Consider the following 26,863-nt stretch of genomic DNA (forward strand, 5'->3'; position numbering starts at 1 on the left):
CGCGTTCTGAGAAAACTGGGCATAATGCATGTGCGTAAAGTGTCGTCCCAGATTAGTCTGTGCAGTCTGTACATGCTAATCAGGGACGACACTTTCCGCCTAAATTGGATTTTTGCTAAGAAGAGACTTCATTTAAACGAAAAATGTCATACAAGCGGAAAGTGTCGTCCCTGATTAGCCTGTGCTGACTGTACAGCCAAATTAACTTTATAAGATCGTGTTTTGTGTGTACTTATTATAAAACAAACACGAAACTATTCATATTTTGTACGTTGGTTAAAGCCACACACCTTGAAATGAAAAACATGCTAATCAATACATATAGATGCAATTTGAAAGTGTGCAAAATTGTTATTAAATCTATAGCCTAGTTAGCAAGTAATTTTTTATGCCCCCGGATCGAAAGATCGGGGGTATATTGTTATTGGCCTGTCTGTCTGTCATTGTGTCCGTCATTGTATGTGTGTGTCACAAAACTTTAACCTTGGTTACTTTTGCAATATTGAAGATAGCAACTTCATACTTGGCATGCATGTGTATCTCATGGAGCTGCACATTTTGAGTGGTGAAAAGTCAAGGTCAAGGTCATCCTTCAAGGTTAAAAAAAATATCATTGTATTTTTCGTTCCTAAAACTTTAACCTTCGTTTAAGTTTGGTCATAACTTTTTGTATATTGAAGATAGCAACTTGATATTTGGCATGCATGTGTATCTCATGGAGCTGCACATTTCGAGTGGCTTAAGGTCAAGGTCATCGTTCAACGTCAAAGGTCAAATTTATGGCTTCAAAGCGGCGCAATAGGGGGCATTGTGTTTCTGACAAACACCTCTTGTTTTTTGTTTAATTTTAAAATCGAAAATAGGATTTCTAAACTTATACGTCCATTTCGACAACCGCGATTATATTTAAGTTTAAAGCGCAAAAAATCTCTAATTGAGATAGATAAATTAAATCTATAGCCTAGTTAGCAAGTAATTTATTATTTTTCAAACGGTACCGCTTTTAAAACCGAAAGTAGTATTTCTAGACGTATACGTCCATTTCGATAAACGCGATTATTTTTAAGTTTTAAAGCGCAAAAGAGACGGATTTCTACCTTGTAACCACCAGACATACTCTAATTGGCATAGATAAAATATGTTTCTTCTTTAACCTTAAATTTACTATGCCATGTATTTCATTTCAAGGTGTGTGGCTTTAAATAAGATCAGCATTGAAGGAAACTTATCTGGCAGTAAAACACAATGTATTCAGACTTAATATCTGAGTACGCATTAGCATAGTTTTGATGTGCGAGCCCATCCGTCCGCCATGCCAGCCATACTATGCCAATGCGAGCCCATCCGTCCGCCATGCCACCCGTACTATGTCAGTGCGAGCATATCCGTCCGCCATGCCACCCGTAGTATGTCAGTGCGAGCCCATCCGTCCGCCATGCCACCCGTACTATGTCAGTATAGAGCCCATCCGTCTGCCATGCCAGCAGTACTATGTCAGTGCGAGCCCATCTGTCTGCCATGCCACCCGTACTATGTCAGTGCGAGCCCATACGTCCGCCATGCTACCCGTACTATGTCAGTGCGAGCCCATCCGTCCGCCATGCCACCCGTACTATGTCAGTGCGAGCCCATCCGTCCGCCATGCCACCCGTACTATGTCAGTGCGAGCCCATACGTCCGCCATGCCACCCGTACTATGTCAGTGCGAGCCCATCCGTCCGCCATCAGTTGCTCATTACACCATTTCATTAAATTCATATCAACCTCGTTGTGACCTTGATATTGACCCAAATTTAATTGAAAATGAATATGCTGTAGACTTTTGGGTGGTATAATTCGGCAAAGTAAAAGAAACTATTAGACCCTCCGACTAAAGTACGTAATGAGGCAAACCAGTGATTTTATAATTTTGATTTTTTTTTTAAATTGCTAACTAGCTCCCTAAATGCTTATGTTGTACACATTCCATCAGAATGAAATACATTACAGTATTCCGATTTAAAGGACCCGGTTAAGGTTGTATTATACTTCTCAAAATTTGCTAAGGATCACTTTTTATTTTCACATTATCTTCAATTTTGGATTACGTTCATTTTAAATTGTTATTTTGCAGGTTTTGATATTAGAAGGTGTGTTTTAGATTTTACTTTTATGTATTGATTTATCATTGATGCGTGACGCTGGCTGAATCTAGCTAAGGGTGAACTTCAAATAACATACCATCGGGAGTTCGTGGGTTCGCTCCCTACTCGGGGAGCAATCTCATTATCTCCTCCACAGACACCAAGTACTGGTTCTTCCCAGGAAACGGACTCAACAATGTCCACATCTGCCTATAATAGGCCTTCCTGTAATAGTCAGCAATTGACTGTAGGAAGTACGAAGTAGAAGAAGAAGGAAAGTGATCCTTAGCAAATTTTGAATAGTATATTATTACTCGAATACTCCGATGGTAAACATCAACAAAATTCAAACAGTTTCAATGCCAGTAATAATTAAAAGAATTGTCTATCAGCGCTGTTCAAGAAAATTCCATAGTAAAATATGTTGATTCTTTATTTTAGAAAACATCGTTAACATATGGGCCACTTCGTGCGAAAATGGGTTTTATGACATATGCGGTTAGCGTTCATCCATATCAGTTTGTGTAATCGATGGTTAACATCAACAACATTCAATCAGTTTCAATGCGAGGAATAGTGAAATGAATTGCCTGTCAGCGCTGTTCAAGAAAATTACCTTGTAAAATATGTTGATTCTTTATTTTAGAAAACATCGTTAACATATGGGCCACTTCGTGCGAAAATGGGTTTTATGACATATGCGGTTAGCGTTCATCCATATCAGTTTGTGTAATTGCACAGTCTGGTCAGGAGCTACGCTATCCGCTATAAAGTCATTCAAGGTCTCGCAGTCTGGTCAGGAGCTACGCTATCCGCTATAAAGTCATTCAAGGTCTCGCAGTCTGGTCAGGAGCTACGCTATCCGCTATAAAGTCATTCAAGGTCTCGCAGTCTGGTCAGGAGCTACGCTATCCGCTATAAAGTCATTCAAGGTCTCGCAGTCTCATTAGTGGACAGCAAAGGTAGCTCCTGACCACAATATGCGTATGCATATGACATACGACCTTTTTTCGCACGAAGTGTTATATCCTTCTTTCAGTCACACAAGGACACGTATACCGCGTTGCTCGACCAGATGATCACTGGGGAATGTTACACCGGCCGCCGTTTTCATCTCTTCTCTTCCACGAGACCATCCCTGATTGGAAAGCTGTTTATTATAAACAATGTGTCTAATTGCTTACACTTTGCGCATGCGTTATGCATATTGAACCGGAAGCATCCTGCCAGACGCAGAAGTCCGACCCTGCGTCATATCGTCATCATCTCCATACTAGTTCTCCTCACGAGTAAGTTGCCGTTCTTCATTTACACAATGCAGAAGGTGGGATGGTATACAGAGTTGGAGTTTCAACCATTTTCAACATTCAAGTAGCCGGGGTTTAATTTAGTACGAGTACTCTATTTTTAACTCTGCAAGTCATTCAATTTAAAATTCACACATGTTTATTTTCCGGGTCATTAAGTAGTCCAAATAATTAGACGTAAGCTACCCCGCTTCGATGTAAATCGACCTCATATTTATAGGAGTAGGTCATTAAGGAGAGTATCGTTTCAAAGTACCTTTAAATGCAACTTCGGCTTTTGTAAACTCTTGATTTATGGGGTCTGATGCAATTTTGTGATTATACATATTAAATTATACTGCTTATTTAATTATTAAATAATATTTTAACCAATATGATTGTTTTCTGAGCACACATAAACTCGTATGTATGCCTATACATGTATACATACATGTTGTTGTATACACATTTAATTAACCTGAGCGCACAGTTCATGATGAGCTTTTTAAGTCGCCTAATTGTCCTTTGCTTATCATTCATGTTTCCGTCCGTGTGCCCGGGGTCAACATTTCCATACAACACGTTGCAAAGTTTTATAATTTGTTTCCCATACCCCGGAGAGACAGTAATTGGATTTCCCTTTTACAAAATTCTTAAAATCAACAATTGCACATATATTGATTAGTCTCCAAAAGCCATAATAATTATAAAACGTAAACGATTTGAAAACTTTCTGCTCTGAACCGTACGGCGCAGAGCTTGAAATATTAAAACAGTGACATGCTGTAGAGGTCATCTGCAACGTTGGTAATTTCCATCCTTGAGAACCAAACTTGTCACATTCTGAGGCACGTTTGGACTATACAGAATACATAGCAAGGCTCGCGCTTCCGGCGTTCTAAGCCTCGCAACATAAACTTCTCTGTATTCAACGCTAACCTAGTATTCTATTTTTATCCCATTTTCACCGCGACATTGACGGTATAACACGTTGTGGGATATACTTGCTTGTATTCAACACTGTGGAATATACCTGTCGCGTGCACGGACTACTTTTTAAATGACGTCATGCGATATGCGCTAAAATTAGGTCGATATTGTTTGGTTCATTGATCGAATTTTAAGGTCACCCATTAGAAGAAAATGTGCACATTTTGCAAAAAAACATATATCTGACATATTCACCAAAAGAAATGTTGAAATAAAATATGAAATTACACGATTTTTGTTTTGTTATTTTTTTATTTATAACAAAGTCGACAAAACTTAAGCTTCAAAATTATACGACCTTCAACCTTTAAAACTAGTCATATGACATAATTTTTCGCCATCCGTATAATGAATCAGCTGATTGATGGCGTCATAAAATGACATACTTATTGCGTCATTTTCCCCATTTTTTTGACGATTTATTATAAACGCGACTTATTTCACATTTTTTCTACATGTACTGTATGTCGACATATCTGAATTGTCAATTGATCACATTTTCCTTATTTCGTGTAATGTGCATTTTTTATAACCAAAGCATATACTTTTGACATTTAACTTAAATATTAAGAATGTACAACAAGCCATACACATATCGCACAGTTCATGAATAATCTGCTATATTTGCTTTCCTATTTAATTCACGTTAGGCATAGAGCTGTGTAAAGTATAAGATGGTAAAAATAGCACCACACTGGAATTGGGAACGTCCCATTTTGTACACGGGTATTTTCTACTTATTTATCTGTTGTGTACTGGAATGTTTTCCATTCTTTGTGTATTTATATATAAAATTATTTTCTCGTACAATAAGGGCATTTACCATAGATAAATAAAACATTGTGCAAGTTTAAACATAATTATGTTTGTATGCAGAAATCTGCAAATGCAACCGAGTTTACCAACGGCTATTATTAGATAAACTGCTCCGGTTCATTTGAACAGCAGTAATGTAGAGTACATGACGTAGCGTGTGACGAAGAAGAAAGTTTATCGCGTTCATAAACTCATTTGAATAAAGTGATAGAATGGCATAAAGGTCTTTATTTAACTATGCTAAAATAATTATTAAAGACCCTAGATGCAAAATCGTCAATTATTGAGTTAAATGGATTATTAGATGGATTTTAAAGGATAATTAAAGGTAAGATACTAGTTCTTACGTGTTTTGATTTTTGTTTGTACTTTTGTCGTTCCCTGTTCTCGGGGAAATGATTTTAAAGGGGCCTTTTCACAGATTTTGGCATTTGTTTAACTTATTCATTAAATGCTTTATATTGATAAATGTAAACATTGGCTCGTAAAAGCTCCAGTAAAAAATCAAGAAAAAAAATTAAAAAAGGAAAAGAACATTGCCCGGAGCAGGTTTCGAACCAGTGACCCCTGGAGTCCTGCCAGAGTCCTGATGTAAAAACGCTCTTGCCTACTGAGCTATTCCGCCGAGTACACATTTTTGACGTATTTTATACCTTATATAAGCAATCTTTGTAGTTTCACAAAATTTAACGACAAAAACAGAACTCTCCAAATTATTCAATCGTTTCGCGTTGCAACGCTTTATAATTTTTAGGTTTTAAAATCATCAAAAGATGCATATAATGGCTGTATTAGAGCATGGTTAATGTTCAGTATTACTGTTTCCTCACAAATATCATAACTAAAACGAAAACTTACGAATCTGAAACAACTTTTTTCAATTTTGTCAATTTACCAAAGCGTGAAAAGATCCCTTTAACATGGGCGCCATTGATGCATCGGATCACACACGGCATACCCATAACATTATATAACTAGAAATGGCGCGGCAGAGGCCGACGCGTATCCCCACGCCGAATGTTTGACCTAGGTGTGCCCCAGGGTTGGTAATGGGGCCATGCATAGCTGAGATTGACCGTATTGTCATAAGAGAAGTTCATCATCAATAAGAAGTGAATTGGTGTAGAAATGAAGAAGTTATAGTAAAAGGCAATTTTGGGTGGGTGTGACATATGTGGGCAGGGCGCCCCAGGGTTGGTAATTGTGCCATGCATAGTTGAGATTGACCGTATTGTCATAAGAGAGGTTCAGTATCAATTTGAAGTGAATCGGTGTAGAAATGAAGAAATTATAGTAAAAGGCAATTTTGGGTGGGTGTGGTCTATGTGGGCGGGACGCCCCAGGGTTGGTAATGGGGCCATGCATAGTTGAGATTGACTGTATTGTCATAAGAGAAGTTCAATATCAATTTGAAGTGAATCGGTGTAGAAATGAAGAAATTATAGTAAAGGCAATTTTGGGTGGGTGTGGTCTATGTGGGCGGGGCCCCAGGGTTGGTTATGGGGCCATGCATAGTTGAGATTGACCCTAATGTCATAAGAGAAGTTCAGTATCAATTTGAAGTGAATCCGTGTAGAAATGAAAAAATTATAGTAAATGGAATTTTTTGGTGGGTGTGGCCTATGTGGGCGGGCGCCCCAGGGTTGGGATTGGGGCCATGCATAGTTGAGATTGACCCTAATGTCATAACAAAAGTTCAGTATCAATTTGAAGTGAATCCGTGTAGAAATGAAAAAATTATAGTAAATGGAAATTTTTGGTGGGTGTGGCCTATGTGGGCGGGGCGCCCCAGGGTTGGGAATGGGGCCATGCATGGTTGAGATTGACCGTATTGTCATAGGTGAGGTCCAGTATCAATTTGAAGTGAATCGGTGTAGAAATAAAGAAGTAAATGTAAAATAACCTAAAAAAATGAGTGATAATTTCTGACGCGGCCCCACCCCAACCCCTATAACTTTTGACCCAGGGGTCAGATCAAAATTCCAAATAGTGCAGGGTCGCACATATGCTCATAGCTACCATGTGTGTAAATTTCAAGGTTCTAGTGCTTTTAGTGTAGGAGGAGATAGTGGCCAGGACGGACGGACAGACGGACGGACGGACGGACGGCGGAGATCACCACAATATCCCCACCTTTTTTTCAAAAAGCGTGGGGATAAAAAACACGTTCTGCGCGTCCTTAAATTCGTCGTCCGAAGTCGGAAAACGTATTGCCCTGTATATTTTGTCAAATAAAGTGTCAGTCGCTGCAATTGTCTGTTTACTCGTCAAAATTGTCAAGGTCTTCGATAGCTAAAGAAACTTCAGCGTACAGTTTATTTAGTAATGAAAGACCTGTACAAAGCCGCGCCAGTCAAAAATCATAAAAAGCGACATTTAAAGTTATGGTAGCCAGAACTAGGTCGTCGATGGTGTACATGTATGTTGACATCGACAGCATTTTGTCAGGAGCAATCGCCGCCATATTGGATTTGATCATTTTCTTTCGAAAATAAAATGAATTATAGTAAAGTAAAATCTTCTTTTCGCGGTCGTAATGTGTTAAAATTCGCATACTGCGTAAAATTGAATGTAGGCATATGGTGATATTTTTTACTTGTTTTACAGTTTGTGTGTGAATTTTTTAAAGACTATTTTGCGTACCAGAACAAATACATGTATATCACTACGCATGGTTACATTTGTTAGATTTTAAGCGCTTTTATGACTGAATTAAAATTATTGTTAAGGTTATTAGATCTATTTATGTTAAATGTCACGTTGAAAAAATCAAATGGGATATAGCAAATGCGCATAAATGTGAAATGCAAGAAAACGGATTTAAAGCATGTGCGTAAAGTGTCGTCGCAGATAAGCGAATCAGGGACGACACTTTCCGCCTATACATCAACAGAAAGGGCCAGTCGTGTCGTATTTATATTCGCAACGTTTGGTTTTCGTGTTTCGTAACATCGTATCGCCACGTATCGCCACGCGCTTCGCCATTTTGAATTCAGTATGCGCAAAAGAAAGCAAATACACTAACACGTGATATAGTGTGACGAAAGTCCCCAAATGTGTATTCAGCAAATGCGAACTTGACAAGAACAATATTGTTTTAAATTATGTGTAAAAAACCTAAGGAAAAAACAACAACCTGTTAAAAAATCGTTTAGGGCTTAATTTCATAAACTATATAATATATTAACATACAAATTCATAGGTATATAGGTATCAAAGCGGCGAAATGCCATGCACAAGAACCACAATCATACACTTTCTCTAGTTACACTTATTATCCACCGCCATAGGCAGAGGATACTGTTTTGGCGTTGCCCGTTCGTCCGTCTTTTCGTCCGTCTTTCCGTCCGTCCGGAGCCATATCTTGGAAGTGCTGTGGCGGATTTCATTGAAACTTGGTATGAGTATATATATGGATAAGAGGATGATGCACGCCAAATGTAATCGTACACCATCTGTTAATAACGGAGTTATGGCCTTTTGTGTCTTGAACAAATGCATTTTTGTGTGTCCGGAGCCATATCTTAGAAGTGCTTTTGCGGATTTCATTGAAACTTGGTATGAGTATATATATGGATAAGAGGATAAGGCACGCTAAATGGCATTGTACACCATCTGTCAATAACGGAGTTATGCCCCTTTGTATCTTGAAAAAAAAAAGCTTTTTGAGTGTCAAATATAACATTTTGTGTCCAGAGTTTTTTTTTACGTCACGCTATCATATATTCAGTTGATTTTTGGTATGTGAGTCTACCTAAGTTACCTACAGATGAAGTGTAGAATTCGTTCCGGTCCGTTGATTTTTGACGAAGATACGGCCTTTGACTGACCTCAATGTTTGCAAAGGGACGTAATAAGCTTTAAAGGCAAATAATTTGTATTGATCATTGTGCATATACAAGGTCATTTTGACAAGGGAAGTAATATTTTTTTAAAGAGATATAATTCAAGGTTTGAATTTCTATAAATAGAAAGTAAAAGGCACGGAGATATGAGACAAAGCGGATATAGAAATTTTCTCTATAATAACCGTTTTCCGGAAGCTTTTTATTCAACACTTTTAAATATATTTATATATATATTAGTATTGAGCTTATTTTTTTGTATGCGACATCAACATACATGCCTTACGGATGAAGTGTAATTTTCGTTCCGGTTTATTGATTTGTGCGGAAGTAAATGGCCTTTGACTTTGAAATTTTCTGTAAAATAACCGTTTTCCGTTTTTAAGAAACCCTGTCAGTTTCAGACTAAAAGAGCCGCCGAGGGACTTCAAAGCGCAGTAGGGGCATTGTGTATCACACACGCAGCTACTGTTTTGTGTATGATAAAACTTTTCAGGTCTATATCTCAGATACCACGTAAGACTTCAACATGAAACTTCATGGGTGTATTGATATTAATGAGGGGAAGTGCCATGCGTAAGAAGCACAAGCATTCACTTTCTTAAATAAGAGTTATTGCCCTTTGTTGTTTTTTGAATGATGGAACTTTTAATCGCTACAGCTTTAAACAATTACCCTACACATATTGTTTGACACACTCTATTAGGCGAAGGGTATCAATTCAACCAATTCAACGAATTTGCTTGTTGTTTGTGAGTAATCTTTGCGAGGGTTATAACAATATTTACAAACATAAATAAATGCATTTTATGCATGAATAATTACAGTATTTCATGCATATATAAATGTATAAATAAATATATATAAACAACTGCATTAATTCACACAGAAATACAAGCATACATTAACGAAAAACATACATGAATAATAGTAATAAAAAACAAATAAAACACGCAGAAAGGAAATTAAAGTACTAATCGATGTGGCAAAGTTGACAAAGAATTTTGTTGTCTATGTAGTTACCAAATGAAGAAGTATATTATACTATCAAATATCAAATTTGCACCGATAGGAATATTTTTCAGAACACGTGGGTGTAAAATGGAAACTCTAATACAATAAATAGTTTACAACATTAAGTTAAAAGAAGTATATGCATGCCGTATTATACTTACGCTGATAGTGAAGACGTGAATACCGTTGAAAGTATATATAAAAAGATATAAGACTTAAGATAAAAAACGTTCACCTTGACACATACGAATAACAACAAACAAAACGGAAAGATGTTTACATTTAAAGATAGCTATGGGGCCTTGGTAGAAGTAAACCATAGAGTTACGCGGAACAAGTTCCATAACCCGACACTTTTGTCTGCTATAGCACTATCTTGTACAAGAGCAGAGACGACAACTGGCGCAATAACAGATGTAACGACGGCCACAACTGGTACAGAAACAGATGTAACGACGGCCACTACTGGTACAGAAACAGATGTAACGACGGCCACTACTGGTACAGAAACAGATGTTACGACTGCCACTACTGGTACAGAAACAGATGTAACGACGACCACAACTAGTGCAGGAACAGATGTAACGACGGCCACTACTGGTACAGAAATCGATGTAACGACGGCCGCATCTGGTGCAGGAACAGATGTAACGACGGCCACTACTGGTACAGAGACAGAGGTAACGACGGCTAATACTGGTACAGAAATAGATGTAACGACTGCCACTAGTGGTACAGAAACAGATGTAACGACGACCACAACTAGTGAAGGAACAGATGTAACGACGGCCACTACTGTTACAGAAAGAGATATAACGACTGCCATTACTGGAACAGAAACAGATTTAACGTCGGCCGCATCTGATGTAGGAACAGATGTAACGACGGCCACTACTGGAACAGAAACAGATGTAACGACGGCCACTTCTGGTACAGAAACAGATGTAACGACGGCCACTACTGGTACAGAGACAGATGTAACGACGGCTACTACTGGTACAGAAACAGATGTAACGACGACCACAACTAGTGCAGGAACAGATGTAACGACGGCCACTACTGATGTAGGAACAGATGTAACAACGGCCACTACAGGTACAGAAACAGATGTAACGACGGCCGCATCTGGTGTAGGAACAGATGTATCGACGGCTATTACTGGAACAGAAACAGATGTAACGACGGCCACTGGTGGTACAGAAACAAATGTAACGACGGTCACTACTGGAACAGAAACAGATCTAACGACTGCCACTACTGGTACAGAAACAGATGTAACGACGACCACAACTAGTGCAGGAACAGATGTAACGACGGCCACAACTGATGTAGGAACAGATGTAATGACGGCCACTACTGGTACAGAAACTGATGTAACGACGGCCACTACTAGTACAGAAACAGATGTAACGACGGCCACTACTGGTACAGAAACAGATTTAACGATGGCCGCATCTGGTGCAGGAACAGATGTAACGACGGCCGCCACAGGTACAGAAACTGATGTAACGACGGCTACTACTGGTACAGAAACAGATGTAACGACGGCCACTACTGGTACAGAATCAAATGTAGCGACTGTCACTACTGGTACAGAAACAGATGTAACGACTGTTACTACTGGTACAGAAACAGATGTAACGACGTCCACTACTACTGGTACAGAATCAAATGTAGCGACTGCCACTACTGGTACAGAAACAGATGCAACGACGACCACAACTAGTGCCGGAACAGATGTAACGACGGCCACTACTGATGTAGGAACAGATGTAACGACGACCACTACTGATACAAAAACAGATGTAACGACGATAACAACTAGTGCAGGAACAGATGTAACGACGGCCACTTCTGATATAGGAACAGATGAAACGACTGTTACTACTGGTACAGAAACAGATGTAACGACGTCCACTACTGGTTCAGAAACAGATGTAACGACGGCCACTACTGGTACAGAAATAGATGTAACGACGGCCACTACTGGTACAGAAATAGATGTAATTACGGCAACTACTGATACAGAAATAGATGTAACGACGGCCGCATTTGGTGCAGGAACAGATGTAACGACGACCACTACTGGTACAGAGACAGATGTAACGACCGCTACTACTGGTACAGAAATTGATGTAACGACTGTAACTAGTGGTACAGAAACAGATGTAACGACGGCAACTTCTGGTACACAAACAGATGTAACGACTGTCACTACTGGTACAGAAACAGATGTAACGACGACCACAACTAGTGCAGGAACAGATGTAACGACGGCCACTACTGATGTAGGAACAGATGTAACGACGGCCACTACTGGTACAGAAACAGATGTAACGACGGCAACAACTAGTACAGGAACAGATTTAATGACGGTTACTACTGATGGCGGAATAGATGAAACGACGGTTAATACTGGTACAGAAACAGATGTAACGACATCCACTACTGGTACAGAAACAGATGTAACGACGGTCGCATCTGGTGCAGGAACAGATGAAACGACGTCCACTACTGGTACAGACACAGATGTAACGACGGCCGCATCTGGTGCAGGAACAGATGTAACGACGGTCACTACTGGTACACAAACAGATGTAACGACGACAACAACTATTGCAGGAACAGATGTATCGACGGCCACTACTGATGTAGGAACAGATGAAACGACGGTTACTACTAGTACAGAAACAGATGTAACGACGGCCACTACTGTTACCGAAACAGATGTAACGACTGTCACTTCTGGTATAGAAACAGATATAACGACGACAACAACTAGTGCAGGAACAGATGTAACGACGGCCACTACTGATGTAGGAACGGATGAAACGACGGTTACTACTGGTACAGAAACAGATGTAACGACATCCACTACTGGTACAGAATCAGATGTAACGACGGCCGCATCTGGTGCAGCAACAAATGTAACGACGGCCACTACTGGTACAGAAACAGATGTAACGACGGCCACTACTGGTACAGAAATAGATGTAACGACGGCCACTACTGGTACAGAAATTGATGTAACGACGGCCGCATCTGGTACAGGAACAGATGTAACAACGGCCACTTCTGGTACAGAGACAGAGGTAACAACGGCTACTACTGGTACAGAAATGGATGTCACGACTGCCACAAGTGGTGCAGAAACAGATGTAACGACGACGACAACTAGTGAAGGAACAGATGTAACGAAAGCCACTACTGATACAGAAACAGATGTAACGACTGCCATTACTGGTACAGAAACAGATTTAACGTCGACCGCATCTGATGTAGGAACAGATGTAACGACGGCCACTACTGGAACAGAAACAGATGTAACGACGGCCACTTCTGGTACAGAAACAGATGTAACGACGGCCACTACTGTGACAGAAACAGATCTAACGACGGCCACTACTGGTACAGAAACAGATGTAACGACGACCACAACTAGAGCAGGAACAGATGTAACGACGGCCACTACTGATGTAGGAACAGATGTAACAACGCCCACTACAGGTACAGAAACAGAAATAACGACGGCCGCATCTGGTGTAGGAACAGATGTAACGACGGCCACTACTAGAACAGAAACAGATGTAACGACGGCCACTACTGGTACAGAAAAAGATGTAACGACGGTCACTACTGGGACACAAACACATCTAACGACTGCCACTACTGGTACAGAAACAGATGTAACGACGACCACAACTAGTGCCGGACCAGATGTAACGACGGCCACTACTGATGTGGGAACAGATGTAAAGACGGCCACTACTGGTACAGAAACTGATGTAACGACGGCCACTACTAGTACAGAAACAGATGTAACGACGGTCACTACTGGTACAGAAACAGATTTAACGACGGCCGCATCTGGTGCAGGAACAGATGTAACGACGGCCGCCACTGGTACAGAAACAGATGTAACGACGGCTACTACTGGTACAGAAACAGATGTAACGACGGCCACTACTGGTACAGAATCGAATGTAGCGACTGTCACTACTGGTACAGAAACAGATGTAACGACGACAACAACTAGCTCAGAAACAGATGTAATGACAGCCACTACTGATGTAGGAACAGATGTATCGACGGCCACTACTGATGTAGGAACAGATGAAACGACGGTTATTACTAGTACAGAAACAGATGTAACGACGGCAACTACTGGTACAGAAACAGATGAAACGACGGCCACTTCTGGGACAGAAAGAGATGTAACGACGACCACAAGAAGTGCAGGGACAGATGTAACGACGACCAATACTGATGTAGGAACAGATGTAACGACGGCCACTACTGATGAAGGAACAGATGTTACAACGGCCACTACAGGTACAGAAACAGATTTAACGACGGCCTCATCTGGTGCAGGAACAGATATAACGACGGCCACTACTGGTACAGAAACAGATGTAACGACGGCCGCATCTGGTGCAGGAACAGATGTAACGACGGCCACTTCTGGTACAGGAACAGATGTAACGACGACCACAACTAGTGCCGGAACAGATGTAACGACGGCCACTACTGATGTAGGAACAGATGTAACGACGGCCCCTAGTGATACAGAAACAGACGTAACGACGACAACAACTAGTGCAGGAACAGATGTAACGACGGTCACTTCTGATGAAGGAACAGATGAAACGACTGTTACTACTGGTACAGAAACAGATGTAACGACGTCCACTACTGATTCAGAAACAGATGTAACGACGGCCACTACTGGTACAGAAATAGATGTAACGACGGCTTCTACTGGTACAGTAATAGATGTAATGACGGCCGCATTTGGTTCAGGAACAGATGTCACGACGACCACTTCTGGTACAGAGACAGATGTAACGACGGCCACTACTGGTACAGAATCAAATGTAGCGACTGTCACTACTGGAACAGGAACAGATGCAACGACTGTTACTACTGTGACAGAAACAGATCTAACGACGGCCACTACTGGTACAGAAAAAGATGTAACGACGACCACAACTAGTGCAGGAACAGATGTAACGACGGCCACTTCTGATGAAGGAACAGATGTAACAACGACCACTACAGGTACAGAAACAGATGTAACGACGACCGCATCTGGTGTAGGAACAGATGTTACGACGGCCACTACTGGAACAGAAACAGATGTAACGACGGCCACTACTGGTACAGAAACAGATGTAACGACGGCCACTACTGGGACACAAACAGATCTAACGACTGCCACTACTGGTACAGAAACAGATGTAACGACGATCACAACTAGTTCAGGAACAGATGTTACGACGACAACAACTAGTACAAAAACAGATGTAACGAAGGCAACTACTGGTACAGAAACAGATGTAACAACGGCCGCATCTGGTGCAGGAACAGATGTAACGACGGCCGCCACTGGTACAGAAACAGATGTAACGACGACAACAACTATTGCAGGAAGAGATGTATCGACGGCCACTACTGATGTAGAAATAGATGAAACGACCGTGACTACTAGTACAGAAACAGATGTAACGACGGCCACTACTGTTACAGAAACAGATGTAACGACTGTCACTACTGGTATAGAAACTGATATAACGACGACAACAACTAGTGCAGGAACAGATGTAACGACGGCCACTACTGCTGTAGGAACAGATGAAACGACGTTTACTACTGGTACAGAAACAGATGTTACGGCATCCACTACTGGTACAGAGACAGATGTAACGACGGCCACTACTGGTACAGAATCAAATGTAGCGACTGTCACTACTGGTACAGGAACCGATGAAACGACTGTTACTACTCTGACAGAAACAGATCTTACGACGGCCACTACTGGTACAGAAACAGATGTAACGACGACCACAACTAGTGCAGGAACAGATGTAACGACGGCCACTTCTGATGTAGGAACAGATGTTACAACGGCCACTAAAGGTACAGAAACAGATTTAACGACGGCCTCATCTGGTGCAGGAACAGGTATAACGACGACCACTACTGGTACAGAAACAGATGTAACGACGGCCACATCTGGTACAGGAACAGATGTAACGACGGCCACTTCTGGTACAGGAACAGATGTAACGACGACCACAACTAGTGCCGGAACAGATGTAACGACGGCCACTACTGATGTAGGAACAGATGTAACGACGGCCCCTAGTGATACAGAAACAGATGTAACGACGACAACAACTAGTGCAGGAACAGATGTAACGACGGTCACTTCTGATGAAGGAACAGATGAAACGACTGTTACTACTGGTACAGAAACAGATGTAACGACGTCCACTACTGGTTCAGAAACAGATGTAACGACGGCCACTACTGGTACAGAAATAGATGTAACGACGGCTACTACTGGTACAGAAATAGATGAAATGACGGCCGCATTTGGTGCAGGAACAGATGTAACGACGACCACTTCTGGTACAGAGACAGATGTAACGACGGCCACTACTGAAACAGAATCAAATGTAGCGACTGTCACTACTGGAACAGGAACAGATGAAACGACTGTTATTACTGTGACAGAAACAGATCTAACGACGGCCACTACTGGTACAGAAATAGATGTAACGACGACCACAACTAGTGCAGGAACAGATGTAACGACGGCCACTTCTGATGAAGGAACAGATGTAACGACGACCACTTCTGGTACAGAGACAGATGTAACGACGGCTACTACTGGTATAGAAATTGATGTAACGACTGCAACTAGTGGTACAAAAACAGATGTATCGACGGCCACTACTGATGTAGGAATAGATGAAACGACCGTTACTACTAGTACAGAAACAGATGTAACGACGGCCACTACTGTTACAGAAACAGATGTAACGACTGTCACTACTGGTACAGAAACAGATGTAACGACGACCACAACTAGTGCAGGAACAGATTTAACGACGGCCACTACTGATGTAGGAACAGATGTAACGACGGCCAATACTGGTACAGAAACAGATGTAACGACGACAACAACCAGTACAGGAACAGATTTAACGACGGCCACTACTGATGTGGGAATGGATGAAACGACGGTTACTACTGTTACAGAAACAGATGTAACGACATCCACTACTGGTACAGAAACAGAGGTAACGACGGCCGCATCTGGTGCAGGAACAGATGTAACGACGTTCACTACTGGTACAGAAACAGCTGTTACGACGGCCGCATCTGGTGCCGGAACAGATGTAACGACGGTCTCTACTGGTACAGAAACAGATGTAACGACGACAGCAACTATTGAAGGAACAGATGTATCGACGGCCACTTCTGATGTAGGAACAGATGAAACGACGGTTACTACTAGTACAGAAACAGATGTAACGACTGCCACTACTGTTACAGAAACAGATGTAACGACTGTCACTACTGGTATAGAAACAGATATAACGACGACAACAACTAGTGCAGAAACAGATGTAACGACGGCCACTACTGATGTAGGAACAGATGAAACGACGGTTACTACTGGTACAGAAACAGATGTAACGACATCCACTACTGGTACAGAAACAGATGTAACGATGGCCGCATCTGGTGCAGGAACAGATGTAACGACGGCCACTACTGGTACAGAAACAGATGTAACGACGGCCGCATCTGGTGCAGGAACAGATGTAACGACGGCCACTACTGGTACAGAAACAGATGTAACGACGGTCGCATCTGGTGCAGGAACAGATGTAAAGACGGCCAATACTGGTACAGAAACAGATGTAACGACGGCCACTACTGGTACAGAAATAGATGTAACGACGGCCACTTCTGGTACAGAGACAGAGGTAACGACGGCTACTAATGGTACAGAAATAGATGTAACGACTGCCACTAGTGGTACAGAAACAGATGTAACGACGACCACAACTAGTGAAGGAACAGATGTATCGACGGCCACTACTGTTACAGAAACAAATGTAACGACTGCCATTACTGGTACAGAAACAGATTTAACGTCGGCCGCATCTGATGTAGGAACAGATGTAACGACAGCCACTACTGGAACAGAAACAGGTGTAACGACTGTCACGTCTGGTACAGAAACAGATGTAACGACGGCCACTACTGTGACAGAAACAGATCTAACGACGGCCACTACTGGTACAGAAACAGATGTAACGACGACCATAACTAGTGCAGGAACAGATGTAACGACGGCCACTACTGATGTAGGAACAGATGTAACAACGGCCACTACAGGTACAGAAACAGATGTAACGACGGCCGCATCTGGTATAGGAACAGATGTAACGACGGCCACTACTGGAACAGAAATAGATGTAACGACGGACACTACTGGTACAGAAACAGATGTAACGACGGCCACAGCTGGGACAGAAACAGATGTAACGACGACCACAACTAGTGCAGGAACAGATGTTACGACGGCCACTACTGATGTAGGAACAGATAAAACGACTCCCACTACTGATACAGAAACTGATGTAACGACGGCCACTACTAGTACAGAAACAGATGTAACGACGGCCACTACTGGTACAGAAACAGATTTAACGACGGCCGCATCTGGTGCAGGAACAGATGTAACGACGGCCGCCACTGGTACAGAAACAGATGTAACGACGGCTACTACTAGTACCGAAACAGATGTAACGACGGCCACTACTGGTACAGAATCAAATGTAGCGACTTTCACTACTGGTACAGAAACAGATGTAACGACGACAACAACTAGTTCAGAAACAGATCTAACGACGGCCACTACTGGTACAGAAACAGATGTAACGACGACCATAACTAGTGCAGGAACAGATGTAACGACGGCCACTACTGATGTAGGAACAGATGTATCGACGGCCACTACTGATGTAGGAACAGATGAAACGACGGTTGTTACTAGTACAGAAACAGATGTAACGACGGCCACTACTTGTACAGAAACAGATGTAACGACGGCCACTTCTGGGACAGAAAGAGATGTAACGACGACCAAAACTAGTGCAGGAACAGATGTAACGACGGCCAATACTGATGTAGGAACAGATGTAACGTTGGCAACTACTGGTACAGAGACAGATGTAACGACGGCCGCATCTGATGTAGGAACAGATGTAACGACGGTGACTACTGGAAAAGAAACAGATGTAACGACGGCCACTAGTGGTATAGAAACAGATGTAACGACGGCCACTACTGGGACAGAAACAGATCTAACGACTGCCACTACTGGTACAGAAACAGATGTAACGACGATCACAACTAGTGCAGGAACAGATGTTACGACGGCCACTACTGATGTAGGAACAGATAAAACGACTCCCACTACTGATACAGAAACTGATGTAACGACGGCCACTACTAGTACAGAAACAGATGTAACGACGGCCGCATCTGGTGCAGGAACAGATGTAACGATGACCACTACTGGTACAGAAACAGATGTAACGACGGCCGCATCTGGTGCAGGAACAGATGTAACGACGGCCACTACTGGTACAGAAATAGATGTAACGACGGCCACTATTGGTTCAGAAATAGATGTAACGACGGCCACTACTGGTACAGAAACAGATGTAACGACGGCCACTACTGGTACAGAAATAGATGTAACGACGGCCACTACTGGTACAGAAATTGATGTAACGACGGCCGCATCTGGTGCAGGAACAGATGTAACAACGCCCACTACTGGTACAGAGACAGATGTAACGACGGCTACTAATGGTACAGAAATAGATGTAGCGACTGCCACTAGTGGTACAGAAACAGATGTAACGACGACCACAACTAGTGAAGGAACAGATGAATCGACGGCCACTACTGGTACAGAAACAGATGAAACGACTGTCATTACTGGTACAGAAACAGATTTAACGTCGGCCGCATCTGATTTAGGAACAGATGTAACGACAGCCACTACTGGAACAGAAACAGATGTAACGACGGCCACTTCTGGTACAGAAAAAGATTTAACGACGGCCACTACTGTGACAGAAACAGATCTAACGATGGCCACTACTGATACAGAAACAGATTTAATGACGACCACAACTAGTGCAGGAACAGATGTAACGACGGCCACTACTGATGTAGGAACAGATGTAACAACGGCCACTACAGGTAAAGAAACAGATGTAACGAAAGCCGCATCTGGTGTAGGAACAGATGTAACGACGGCCACTTCTGGAACAGAAACAGATGTAACAACGACCACTACTGGTACAGAAATCGATGTAACGACGGCCACTACTGGGACACAAACAGATCTAACGACTGCCACTACTGGTACAGAAACAGATGTAACGACGACCACAACTAATGCAGGAACAATTGTAACGACGGCCACTACTGAAGTAGGAACAGATGTAACGACGGCCACTACTGATACAGAAACTGATGTAACGACGGCCACTACTAGTACCGAAACAGATGTAACGACGGCTACTACTGGTACAGAAACAGATTTAACGACGGCCGCATCTGGTGCAGGAACAGATGTAACGACGGTCGTCACTGGTACAGAAACCGATGTAACGACGGCTACTACTGCTACCGAAACAGATGTTACGACGGCCACTACTGGTACAGAATCAAATGTAGCGACTTTCACTACTGGTACAGAAACAGATGTTACGACGACAACAACTAGTTCAGAAACAGATGTAATGACAACCACTACTGATGTAGGAACAGATATTTCGACGGCCAGTACTGATGTAGGAACAGATGAAACGACGGTTGTTACTAGTACAGAAACAGATGTAACGACGGCCACTACTGGTACAGAAACAGATGTAACGACGGCCACTTCTGGGACAGAAAGAGATGTAACGACGACCACAACTAGTGCAGGAACAGATGTAACGACGGCCACTACTGATATAGGAACAGATGTAACGACGGCCACTACTAGTACAGAAACAGATGTAACGACAGCCACTACTGGTACAGAAACAGATGTAACGACGGCCACTTCTGGGACAGAAAGAGATGTGACGACAACCACAACTAGTGCACGAACAGATGTAACGACGGCCAATACTGATGTAGGAACAGATGTAACGACGGCCACTACTGGTACAAAGACAGATGTAACGACGGCCGCATCTGGTGTAGGAACAGATGTAACGACAGTGACTACTGGAAAAGAAACAGATGTAACGACGGCTACTAGTGGTACTGAAAGAGATGTAACGACGGCCACTACTGGGACAGAAACAGATCTAATGACTGCCACTACTGGTACAGAAACAGAAGTAACGACGATCACAACTAGTGCAGTAACAGATGTAACGACGGCCACTACTGATGTAGGAACAGATGTAACGACAGCCACTACTGGTACAGAAACTGATGTAACGACGGTCACTACTAGTACAAAAACAGATGTAACGACGGCCACTACTGGTACAGAAACAGATGTAACGACGGCCACATTTGGTGCAGTAACAGATGTAACGACGGCCGCCACTGGTACAGAAACAGATGTAACGACGACAACAACTAGTGCTGGAACAGATGTATCGACGGCCACTACTGATGTAGGAACAGATGAAACGACGGTTACTACTGGTACAGAAACAGATGTAACGACATCCACTACTGGTACAGAAACAGATGTAACGACGGCCGCATCTGGTGCAGGAACAGATGTAACGACGTCCACTACTGGTACAGAAACAGATGTTACGACGGCCGCATCTGTTGCCGGAACAGATGTAACGACGGTCTCTACTGGTACAGAAACAGATGTAACGACGACAACAACTATTGCAGGAACAGATGTATCGACGGCCACTTCTGATGTAGGAACAGATGAAACGAAGGTTACTACTAGTACAGAAACAGATGTAACGACGGCCACTACTGTTACAGAAACAGATGTAACGACTGTCACTACTGGTATAGAAACAGATATAACTACGACAACAACTAGTGCAGGAACAGATGTAACGACGGCCACTACTGCTGTAGGAACGGATGAAACGACGGTTACTACTGGTACAGAAACAGATGTAACGACATCCACTACTGGTACAGAAATAGATGTAACGACGGCCACTACTGGTACAGAAATTGATGTAACGACGGCCGCATCAGGTGCAGGAACAGATGTAACAACTGCCGATACTGGTACAGAGACAATGGTAACGACGGCTACTAATGGTACAGAAATAGATGTAACGACTGCCACTAGTGGTACAGAAATAGATGTAACGACGACCACAACTAGTGAAGGAACAGATGTAACGACGGCCACTACTGGTACAGAAACAGATGTAACGACTGCCATTACTGGTACAGAAACAGATTTAACGTCGGCCGCATCTGATGTAGGAACAGATGTAACGACAGCCACTACTGGAACAGAAACAGATGTAACGACGGCCACTTCTGGTACAGAAACAGATGGAACGACATCCACTACTGGTACAGAAATAGATGTAACGACGGCCACTACTGGTACAGAAATTGATGTAACGACGGCCGCATCTGGTGTAGGAACAGATGTAACGACGACCACTACTGGAACAGAAACAGATGTAACGACGGCCACTACTGGTACAGAAACAGATGTAACGACGGCCTCTACTGGGGCACAAACAGATTTAACGACTGCCACTACTGGTACAGAAACAGATGTAACGACGACCACAACTAGTGCAGGAACAGATGTAACGACGGCCACTACTGATGTAGGAACAGATGTAACGACGGCCACAACTGATACAGAAACTGATGTAACGACGGCCACTACTAGTACAGAAACAGATGTAACGACGGCAACTACTGGTACAGAAACAGATTTAACGACGGCCGCATCTGGTGCAGGAACAGATGTAACGACGGCCGCCACTGGTACAGAAACAGATGTAACGACGGCTACTACTGGTACAGAAACAGATGTAACGACGGCCACTACTGGTACAGAATCAAATGTAGCGACTGCCAGTACTGGTACAGAAACAGATGTAACGACGACAACAACTACTTCAGAAACAGATGTAATGACAGCCACTACTGATGTAGGTACAGATGTATCGACGGCCACTACTGATGTAGGAACAGATGAAACGACGGTTATTACTAGTACAGAAACAGATGTAACGACGGCCACTACTGGTACAGAAGCAGATGTAACGACGGCAACTTCCGGGCCAGAAAGAGATGTAACGACGGCCACTACTGGTACAGACACAGATGTAACGACGGTTACTACTGGCACAGAAACAGATGTAACGACGGCCACTACTGATGTAGGAACAGATAAAACGACGGTTGCTACTGGTACAGAAACTGATATAACGACGGCCATTACTGGTACAGAAACAGATGTAACGACGACCACAACTAGTGCTGGAACAGATGTAACGACGGCCACTACTGATGTAGGAACTGATGAAACGACGGTTACTACTGGTACAGAAACAGATGTAACGACATCCACTACTGATACAGAAACAGATGTAACGACGGCCGCATCTGGTGCAGGAACAGATGTAACGACGGCCACTACTGGTACAGAAACAGATGTAACGACGGCCGCATCTGGTGCAGGAACAGATGTAACGACGGCCGTCACTGGCACAGAAACAGATGTAACGACGGCTACTACTGGTACAGAAACAGATGTAACGACGGCCATTACTGGTACAGAATCAAATGTAGCGACTGTTACTACTGGTACAGAAACAGATGTAACGACGACAACAACTAGTTCAGAAACAGATGTAATGACAGCCACTACTGATGTAGGTACAGATGTATCGACGGCCACTACTGATGTAGGAACAGATGAAACGACGGTTATTACTAGTACAGAAACAGATATAACGACAGCCACTACTGGTACAGAAGCAGATGTAACGACGGCCACTTCCGGGCCAGAAAGAGATGTAACGACGGTCACTACTGGTACAGAAACAGATGTAACGACGGTTACTTCTGGTACAGAAACAGATGTAACGACGGCCACTATTGATGTAGGAACAGATGAAACGACGGTTGCTACTGGTACAGAAACAGATATAACGACGGCCACTACTGGTACAGGAACAGATGTAACGACGACCACAACTAGTGCAGGAACAGATGTAACGACGGCCACTACTGATGTAGGAACAGATGTAACAACGGCCACTACAGGTACAGAAACAGATGTAACGACGGCCGCATCTGGTGTAGGAACAGATGTAACGACGGCCAATACTGGAACAGAAACAGATGTAACGACGGCCACTACTGGTACAGAAACAGATGTAACGATGGCCACTACTGGGACACAAATAGATCTAACGACTACCACTACTGGTACAGAAACAGATGTAACGACGACCACAACTAGTGCAGGAACTGATGTAACGACGGCGACTACTGATATAGGAACAGATGTAACGACGGCCACTACTGATACAGAAACTGATCTAATGACGGCCACTACTAGTATTGAAACAGATGTAACGATGGCAACTACTGGTACAGAAACAGATTTAACGACGGCCGCATCTGGTGCAGGAACAGTTGTAACGACGGCCGCCACTGGCACAGAAACAGATGTAACGACGGCTACTACTGGTACAGAAACAGATGTAACGACGGCCACTACTGGTACAGAATCAAATGTAGCGACTGTCACTACTGGTACAGAAACAGATGTAACGACGACAACAACTAGTTCAGAAACAGATGTAATGACAGCCACTACTGATGTAGGTACAGATGTATCGACGGCCACTACTGATGTAGGAACAGATGAAACGACGGTTATTACTAGTACAGAAACAGATGTAACGACGGCCACTTTTGGTACAGAAACAGATGTAACGACGGCCTATTCTGTTACAGAAAGAGATGTAACGACGGCCACTACTGGTACAGAAACAGATGTAACGACGGTTACTACTGGTACAGAAACAGATGTAACGACGGCCACTACTGATGTAGGAACAGATGAGACGACGGTTGCTACTGGTGCAGAAACAGATGTAACGACTGTCACTACTGGTACAGAAACAGATGTAACGACGACCACAACAAGTGCAGGAACAGATGTAACGACGGCCAATACTGATGTAGGAACAGATGTAACGACGACCACTACTGGTACAGAAACAGATGTAACGACGACAACAACTAGTACAGGAACAGATTTAACGACTGCCACTACTGATGTGGGAATATATGAAACGACGGTTAATACTGGTACAGAAACAGATGTAACATCATCCACTACTGGTACAGAAACAGATGTAACGACGGCCGCATCTGGTGCAGGAACAGATGTAACGACGTCCACTACTGGTACAGAAACAGATGTAACGACGGCCGCATCTGGTGCAGGAACAGATGTAACGACGGCCACTACTGGTACAGTAACAGATGTAACGACGGCCACTTCTGGTACAGAAATAGATGTAACGACGGCCACTACTGGTACAGAAATTGATGTAACGACGGCCGCATCTGGTGCAGGAACAGATGTAACAACGGCCACTACTGGTACTGAGACAGTGGTAACGACGGCTTCTAATGGTACAAAAATAGATGTAACGACTGCCACTAGTGGTTCAGAAACAGATGTAACGACGACCACAACTAGTGAAGGAACAGATGTAACGACGGCCACTACTGGTACAGAAACAGATGTAACGACTGCCATTACTGGTACAGAAACAGATTTAGCGTCGGCCGCATCTGATGTAGGAACAGATGTAACGACAGCCACTACTGGAACAGAAACAGATGTAACGACGGCCACTTCTGGTACAGAAACAGATGTAACGACGGCCACTTCTGTGACAGAAACAGATATAACGACGGCCACTACTGGTACAGAAACAGATGTAACGACGACCACAACTAGTGCAGGAACAGATTTAACGACGGCCACTACTGATGTAGGAACAGATGTAACGACGGCCAATACTGGTACAGAAACAGATGTAACGACGACAACAACCAGTACAGGAACAGATTTAACGACGGCCACTACTGCTGTGGGAATGGATGAAACGACGGTTACTACTGTTACAGAAACAGATGTAACGACATCCACTACTGGTACAGAAACAGATGTATCGACGGCCGCATCTGATGTAGGAACAGATGTAACGACAGCCACTACTGGAACAGAAACAGATGTAACGACGGCCACTTCTGGTACAGAAACAGATGTAACGACTGTCACTACTGATATAGAAACAGATATAACAACGACAACAACGAGTGCAGGAACAGATGTAACGACGGCCACTACTGATGTAGGAACAGATGAAACGACGGTTACTACTGGTACAGAAACAGATGTAACGACAGCCACTACTGGTACAGAAACAGATGTAACGACGGCCGCATCTGGTGCAGGAACAGATGTAACGACGGCCACTACTGGTACAGAAACAGATGTAACGACGGCCGCATCTGGTGCAGGAACAGATATAACGACGGCCACTACTGGTACAGAAACAGATGTAACGACGACCACAACTAGTTCAGAAACAGATGCAATGACAGCCACTATTGATGTAGGAACAGATGAAACGACGTTTACTACTGGTACAGAAACAGATGTAACGACGTCCGCATCTGGTGCAGGAAAAGATTTAACAACGTCCACTACTGGTACAGAAACAGATGTAACGTCGGCCGCATCTGGTGCCGGAACAGATGTAACGACGGTCACTACTGGTACAGAAACAGATGTAACGACGACAACAACTATTGCAGGAACAGATGTATCGACGGCCACTACTGATGTAGGAACAGATGAAACGACGGTTACTACTAGTACAGCAACAGATGTAACGACGGCCACTACTGTTACAGAAACAGATGT

The 26,863-nt window shown here is 43.0% G+C and overlaps 3 protein-coding genes across 3 annotated transcripts in view; all 3 read left to right on the forward strand.

Moving 5' to 3' along the window:
* The first annotated feature begins 9,617 nt into the window (after positions 1-9,617).
* LOC127866883 (uncharacterized) lies at positions 9,618-11,517 on the forward strand. Its single transcript, XM_052407718.1, has 3 exons — positions 9,618-9,636; positions 10,747-11,381; positions 11,506-11,517. The coding sequence occupies exons 1-3, from the start codon at positions 9,618-9,620 to the stop codon at positions 11,515-11,517; spliced, it is 666 nt and encodes a 221-aa protein (XP_052263678.1).
* Positions 11,518-11,519: 2 nt separating this feature from the next.
* On the forward strand, positions 11,520-20,793 carry LOC127866887 (mucin-22-like). Its single transcript, XM_052407723.1, has 14 exons — positions 11,520-11,565; positions 12,103-12,294; positions 13,093-13,317; positions 13,456-13,581; positions 13,687-13,845; positions 14,248-14,472; positions 14,611-15,132; positions 15,601-16,122; positions 16,195-16,817; positions 17,152-17,159; positions 17,795-18,927; positions 19,132-19,389; positions 19,726-20,148; positions 20,777-20,793. Exons 1-14 carry the CDS (start codon positions 11,520-11,522, stop codon positions 20,791-20,793), a joined length of 4,479 nt encoding a protein of 1,492 aa, XP_052263683.1.
* Positions 20,794-21,040: 247 nt separating this feature from the next.
* Positions 21,041-26,863, forward strand: part of LOC127866902 (mucin-19-like) — a 70,270-nt gene continuing 64,447 nt past the window's right edge. The window contains exons 1-2 of the mRNA XM_052407754.1: positions 21,041-25,065; positions 26,458-26,649. Coding sequence (XP_052263714.1) covers positions 21,255-25,065; positions 26,458-26,649 — 4,003 coding nt within the window. The 5' untranslated portion in view covers positions 21,041-21,254. The remainder of the gene's footprint in view (positions 25,066-26,457; positions 26,650-26,863) is intronic.

This window comes from Dreissena polymorpha, chromosome 2, assembly GCF_020536995.1.
Source record: "Dreissena polymorpha isolate Duluth1 chromosome 2, UMN_Dpol_1.0, whole genome shotgun sequence".
In the NCBI taxonomy this organism is placed as follows: Eukaryota; Metazoa; Mollusca; class Bivalvia; order Myida; family Dreissenidae; genus Dreissena; species Dreissena polymorpha.

Coding starts and splice junctions, on each gene's coding strand:
- LOC127866887 (XM_052407723.1), top strand. CDS start 11,520: ATGGCCGCATCTGGTGCAGGAACAGATGTAACGACGGCCGCCACAG. Junction 13,846..14,247: donor TGTAAAGACGGCCACTACTG/GTACAGAAACTG, acceptor CTACTGGTACAG/AAACAGATGAAACGACGGCC. Junction 14,473..14,610: donor TATAACGACGGCCACTACTG/GTACAGAAACAG, acceptor CTACTGATGTAG/GAACAGATGTAACGACGGCC.